Source organism: Choristoneura fumiferana, chromosome 30 (assembly GCF_025370935.1).
Source record: "Choristoneura fumiferana chromosome 30, NRCan_CFum_1, whole genome shotgun sequence".
NCBI lineage: Eukaryota > Metazoa > Arthropoda > Insecta > Lepidoptera > Tortricidae > Choristoneura > Choristoneura fumiferana.
Genome location: NC_133501.1, coordinates 1,669,592 through 1,677,126, shown reverse-complemented (window position 1 = coordinate 1,677,126; position 7,535 = coordinate 1,669,592). Strand labels below are relative to the sequence as shown.

Below are 7,535 nucleotides of genomic sequence, written 5' to 3'. Positions count from 1 at the left end.
GACGCCATGCATTTTACGAACATTGCCAAACTGTCAATGTCAGAAAACTTAACTTTTTTAACTTGATCTCCTCCGAGAAAGGTAGAGGAGTCATTTCATTCAGCCCGTTAGCATCGAAACTGAAGCCACGAAGTTCATAGTCGTTTTACAATTATAATTTTCATTCGAATTTCCGTGATTATTCTCTTTACGCTGGGCATGGGAAACCCGTGATTTCACGTCAAGGATACAAATAGCTGAAGAAATGCGTAGTTTTCCGTCATGGCTCATAAAAAACTTCCAATTGACATTTCTACCTGACTGCCGCCAGAAAGAAGGGTCTTTTTACGTGGTAAATTTCTCTCCTGAATTTCAGGTAGTAAATATCACTTACTGACCGCAATATGCAGCATCGCTCACCATTATTTACTAAATACCTTTAAAGTATAAAATTACGTTTAGGAATGAAGTATTCTAAAGAATGCAAATACAGAATGGGATGAAGGCTACAATAAAACTTTCACTATATTGAAAAACAACTTTATTTATGTACACAAGTATACTTATCAAATACATTAAACTTAACTTATTACTTTCAAGGCTAAGGCATGCACGACATTATTATCTCCCACTCACTCCTTCGAGATAAATAACTAACAGCAAGAGAGTAATATCAAGTCCCACATGAAATTGGCATAATCGCGGGTTAAATAGAAGCCCTTGTTAATCTGGGATAACTTAGCTTGGCTCATGAATTAAAGTCCTTGACTTGACCCTACGTATTAATAAAACATTTACATGGTAAGCAATAGGCTGCCTTATTGCTATAGAGATTTTTTACAACAAAGTATCCGCGTATCTTTACTATATGTTTGATGATGTCAAAAACTACTGAACGGATTTTCATACGGTTTTCATCATACAAATTATAAGTAGCGACGCGCTCTGTTTTAACGCGGGTGTAGTTTTGAGGAAAAAGAACGTATATAGCGTAAAGTTACTGCCTTTGATTGTATATAGACTTTCTTAATTTTTTCAGTTCAGTCGTACCCGCGCGTAGCCAGGGCAGATCGCTATACTTGAAAAGTTTAGATAATTAACTAAATCAATGCAATTAAACTTCACCGTAAACAAACTTCACTGGCAAATTCGGCACATGTCAATACACAAATACGCTACTGTATTTCAATACAGAAATGTAAACGTTTAGATAGTTTAATGGGGGAATTTCAATATTTAAGATACCAATTGACGTTGTTTTGTTTACATTTAGTTAACAACCTAAACCTTTCACGTATAGTTTATTAACATAGTATTTATTAAACTACCTTAATTTTGCAAGATAGAGACGGATGAAAAGAGAAACAGAAGGCCTTTGTCCAGTAGCGGTACACCTAATGGGTTAAATAAAAAAATGTGTTATTGATTTAATTAAATATGTAACAAATCATTTATTTAAGGTATGAAGACAATTTATAATACAATAAAACAGTCAAAACTTAAAACTATTACACCAAAATCTGTCCCATATTATCACCAACAACAGGCAACAAGTTGATTTCATCAAAAATTGAAATTTTGGGTTTACAAACGTCTTTACTGCTTACGACAAAGTATGCTGCTGTGTTACAACTAAATTAGGCTGCGTTTCCATCAGAGATGTACGACAATGTGTTGCTAGGAATGTATTTTTCATACACCAATAGAAACGCTTTATTTTCCTATCCTCGCATAGCACAGCACTAGTGGAAACGAGCGGAGCGAGAATAGGCAAATTAAACGTTTCTATTGGTTAAATAAAAACACAGATGGAAACGCAGAGTATGCCAGGGCCGAATTTAGAGTTATAAGGCGAATAAAAGACTACCACTATTTTCTAATTCTGATTTATAAATTCATTAGACATTCTTTTGTGTACCGTGCTGTCCCCTAAATCAAGCCCTGCTTTAAGAGAGTTTATACCTGCTGAGCTGGCAACGTTGCATTTTTGTTAGTTTTTTTACCGTTAATAAACATTTGTTCGTTTTTAAAGAATATATAAGTCTATCACGAATAATTATTGTAGTAGACACATTAACTTATATATTAAGAACAGTTATCAGAGCATATTTTTAATTTTCATTCAATTTTTATGGAATAATCGAGAAAAACTAACAAAAATGCAACATTGCCAGCCCAGCAGGTATAAACGCTCTTAAGTTATAGCATCGCAGAATTTTTAGATAGTTTCCAGGGTAAAAAAAAACTATTTAGTCAATTTTAGTCAGTCAGTCTCTGTTCGTAGGCAGTTTTAGCTGCAAAGCGGAAAAATGCTGCTACGCGCTACGAGCGCGCTACGTGTTAAGATTATTAGAAAATATTAGACCCATATTATTTATTTTGTTAATCAAACAAAAGATGACTAAGATGAAGCGCAGCTAACTTCGGGAATGCGTCACGCCATACGACACTTTAGCACGCGGACCTTTAAGGCACAAATGCAGGTGGTAGGACCTTGTGCAAGGTCCGCCCGGATTGCTACCACCATCTTGCTCGCTAATCCTGCCGTGAAGCAGCAGTGCTTGCACTGTTGTGTTTCGGCGTGGAGAGTAAGACAGCCGGTGAAATTACTGGCACTTGAGGTGTCCCATCTTAGGCCTCTAGGTTGGCAACGCATCTGCAATACCCTGGTGTGCAGATGTGCATCTCTTACCATCAGAGACCCACTTGCTCGTTTGCCATCCAGTCGAATAAATAAAAAAATAAAAAAATTTTTGTAAGTCTGTTTGTTTGTTACTTGATCACGTCTAAACGATTTAAATGAGATTCGGTATACAGATAGATTGAGTCCCGGAGAAGGACATAGGGTAGTTTTTATCCCGGAAAATTGCTTAGTTCCCGCGGGATAGCGCTAAACATATTCTACGCGGACGGAGTCGCGGGTAACGACTATATCTTTATAATTTTTTGTTTCAATTGACATAACCTAACCAAAAAAAGTTGGAAAACCCCCGACTGAACCGATTTTGATAAAACATCAAAGAACCATCGCTAGAAACCCTGATTTCAAATAAAAAAACGCATTCGAATCGGTCCACCCGTTTAAGAGCTACGGTGCCACAGACAGACACACATAGCGGTCAAACTTATAACACCCCTCTTTTTGCGTCGGGGGTTAAAAAGAATAACGTGTCCAATATTTTCTGATAATCTAACTGACAGACTAAGGGGCTGTTTCACCGCCCATTGATTAATTTTATTTGACGGATAAATGTGATGCCGTCTCCGTCTATTTGAACAAAACAAACAGAGACGGCATCACATTTATCCGTCAAATAAATTTAATCAATAGATGGTGAAACAGGTGGTATTTATAATATTTTACGACACTAGCCTATAAATAAAAATCAGGAATTGTAACTGCGTTAGAAAAATAGCATTGCGAACACGGTTTTTAAACCGTGTCCTGCACATCATTTGTCGTGCATCTGACATTGCATCACACGCGCAAAGCAATCTATGCTTTGTTTCTGAATTTTAACCAATCAACAAGCACGTCTATTTGCAACCTCGAAAATGATTCGTATTTAATCGACGAATTTGAAATGATTTGTACGGCCACTTTTTCTGTGGAATTTGTTCCGAGTTACGCTTCCTGACTTCTTTATTCGTAGACACTAGCCCATTTAGGTCCATAAATAAATTAAAAAAAATGAGAATTCATAGCGGGGAGAAACCAGTAAAACTGTACTGTATGCGACTCAAAATTCAGTAGAAGCGAACCGCTAAGAGCCTTTGCAGAATGCATTTTAACTGCAACTAGTTCAAGTGTACAAGTTAATATTATTAGCGATTTCGTATAAGGAATGTTACTGCAATGTTCTGCCGTCAGAATGCACCACTAGCACAAATAGTAAACAGTTTTTTGAATATCTTAAATATAAAGTTGTGTTAAATACTTGTGATGTGCTTGCACTGTTGTGTTTCGGCGTGGAGAGTAAGACAGCCGGTGAAATTACTGGCACTTGAGGTATCCCATCTTAGGCCTATAGGTTGGCAACGCATCTGCAATACCTTTGGTGTTGCAGATGTTTATGGGCGGTGGTGATCTCTTCCCACCAGGAGACCCACTTGCTCGTTTGCCATCCAGTCAAATAAAAAAAAAATGTATACATATTGTTTAATAATATTGTAAATCTGTTTAAAAAAATATATAACTCGTTGAGTTTCTTGCCGGATTCTTCTCAACAGAGGTTTTCCCGACCAGTGATAGATTTTTTTTTGACATTCATAAGTGCTTGTTATAGCCAAAATTGAATAAAGATATTTTGACTGACTTTGACTTTTAAATGTCCGTAGGATGCCATAATATCATATTATTATTTCAATATTTTTTTTAATTGCTCTATCCATGTTTTTTTGCTTCTAATAAATTTCATGATCCATCATGGCCACAAATTAGAGAGAACTGACGTTGTCATGCCGGTTTGTTTACGGTTTGTGCTAGTGTCGCCCCCTGCGCAGAGCTTTGCCTAATATTCCCTAATGACATTCACTAATATTATTAGAGATCTAGTGAATAATGTTTATCCATCGTATTTTGTCCGATATTTTTGTTATCTTGATTTCTCCATTAGTTCCAGTAAACTTCAGTAAGCTAGTTGAGAGAGCAAGATAAATACGACCTTTACCGACAAAATACGATGGCAAAACATCGGTCACTACATCTGTAGCTTGTACTTTATTATGCATTTGGGCCGAAATATATACTTGTTGTTGTGTCATATTTCATTTTCCAACCAAAGACAACTTAGACAATGGTTAGTAACAATGCATGCAGTCCCAACATAATGCAGTACATCTCGCCTACTTCCTTTTCAGATTATAAAATTAAATCTTTAAAATCAATATATTACAATCGTTCTCCTGTTCTTTCACTTCATATTTTATTTCTTTCACACTCCCAATACTGGTCCTCGACGGGGATTCTACTTTAGGTGACATGCTTAATTTCTTCGTTGGGCTCGGTTTGAACTGTCCCATCTTAGTTTTTACTATTTGCTTCTTCTTCTCAGGTTTTTTCTTTTCCACTGGCTTCACAATTTTCCCAACAAACTGCTGATATGTATCAATGAATGATGGTGATTGCTGATTATTTTTCAATTTCTCTTTATTAGGCGTCACATATCCTTTAGTTGCTTTACTATCCAAATTCTCAACTTCTTCCCTATTGTTATCTGTATGACTTTTAATTTTACCCTGCACTTTTAAAGTATTCTCAGTACTTCGCAGGAGCTTCTTTTTCTTGGCTGGTATTTCTACATCATCACTTTTCCTCTTCGATCCGGCCTTAAAATTCTTCAGAGCATTCTTCACTTCTTCATGGATTTTATCAGGGACAGGGCTGATGCTTAACTTAGTGGATACAACATCATCTTCATCTTCTACATAGCTGTTGACAATCGTCATCATCTCTAGAGCTTTTCTCATCAATTTTTTTAGACCAGAGATGTTGATCCTTGCGGCTTCGGTGATCAGGAGATTGACGACTTTATTGAACTGGAGGTAGAGGTCTGGCTCAGCAGAGTCCTCGCCTTCAGAGTCGGGGAGCTGGCTCGCTGTGATGTTCATGAGAGAAGCGATGGAGTATTTCTTGAAAGCACTGCCGAGACTGTAGGGCTCATAGGGGTGGCCATAGTGGTTGGGATAATAATGTACCTGAAACATAAGTAAGATTTGTTATTTATTAAAATTATCCGAAACCGAAACTATCAGATATCCAAAATAAAAAACATGGGTAGTTTATAACCATAACCAAATCTGATATAAAAATTTGGGATAGTTTCGGATAGGGCGGAGTCTAAATGCCACATGTTGTGACAGGTTTTTGTTTTTGCCCAGCCGAGCAGACAGAACAGCCGCGCGCGTCTTCTGAATCTAAGTATTGTTTATTACTTCTATTGCTGTCAAGTTATTTATACCTATATCTATTTGTATTTTACTTTTACACTTCCTTTGAAATATTATATCCATAACATCTCTGATAGCGACCACATAAATGTACACAAATATTCGCCCTTGCTACAATATGGTACAAAATCAATTGAAGTCATTAAAAAATGTATTATTCGTTTTTTTAATTAATAGGTAAACAATATAAAACTATGATTTATTTTGTGGTTAGCGTATCTAAATTCGCGGAGCCTGGAAGAAGCTGTCAAATCTCCTTGAGGGACTATTTTAGAAGATATGGCCTTTTGTTTGATTTATTATTTAGGAACAAGTGTTTGGGTCAGATCTAATCCTAATTTATTTATAATGTGAAAGTAAAGTCTAAATTCTACCTGTAAACATAAGTCAACAACGCAGTGAAAAACACAGAAACAAAGACAGTGTAAGAATAATCCTTACACTGTCCAGGCCACTCGCTTGTGGAACTCCCTACCGATTGACTTGAGGCGCGCAAAGTCCTTGCCTATCTTGTCACGATGCAATAGGCGATCGCTGACATCTTTAGTTAGCTCAGCTCAAGCTAGATGGCGCTTTCCTCAATAAGGGATCTCTGAGCAGAATGACGGACGAATTCTAGAGGTCGCCACCGTAGTTTTCTCTTGACTTTATTTACTTACGTAATAATATGTATTTAATATTTATTATATTTACTTATTTATTTTATAAAAGTAGGCATTTTATTACACTCATTTATACACGAGTTGTACGACTAAATATATCTATAACCAACTCACCCTTGACCGTTTTTTGTCGGCCAAGGGGGGTGCTGTCGATCAGCTGTGACCGGGGAATTCTAACTGTAATATTCTCGCCCTTAAAAGCTGAAGCACAGCTGTAAAACACACATTCAACAGCTTACACTACACTAAACAGCTCTCTCGAAAGCTCCATACGCCCAGACTTGGTAAGTTCTCCGATATTTACTCTTGTTGTTTTCTGTGTTATTTTATTAGAATTATTTCTTTATAATTTAACTTTGTGTAATTGAACTGAAGGCTTCCCCTGGCCAGGAATCTTTTTATTTCAAACATTCTTTATACTTAATATTTAACACTTGTTAATTTCTCTCATCCGTTTTATAAACTCAGAACCTATGTTAATGCTTATTACTTATGCAACGGATGCTTACCGGTGTTTAAAATAAAATCAAACTCAGCTAAGTGACGTTTATTTCAAGTGTAATCCTCTAACCGTTATTTAGTGAACTGTTGTATTTCAAATTTTAACGGTCACTTAGGCTATTATTTTTACTTTTGTTTTTTTAAAATAATTATATAAAACTAGAATCACTTTCCTTTGCCTGCCTGTAACTCCGTATGATTGTCCTTGCCACTCACTGCAATCAGCACACCCTAAGAGTTGGGCATCGCTGCAGAGGAGTGACTGGCAAACAATCTTAGCACTGGACCACAACTGACACCACCTAATTTACAGGGCACCTCCGTACGGCTTCAACTTTCCACACCTTTGTACGCTTACAAACCTTCGTACGGCTTACAAGCTCTACGGCTACAGCTTTCTCCGCTCTGCACGGCTACAACTTTCAAAGCTCCGTTCGGCTCACG

At 36.8% G+C, this 7,535-nt stretch overlaps 1 protein-coding gene across 1 annotated transcript in view; it reads right to left on the bottom strand.

The window, feature by feature from the left end:
- Positions 1-2,732: 2,732 nt before the first annotated feature.
- LOC141444455 (uncharacterized) overlaps positions 2,733-7,535 on the bottom strand; it is a 13,594-nt gene continuing 8,791 nt past the window's right edge. The window contains 1 exon segment of the mRNA XM_074110003.1: positions 2,733-5,676. Coding sequence (XP_073966104.1) covers positions 4,849-5,676 — 828 coding nt within the window. The 3' untranslated portion in view covers positions 2,733-4,848.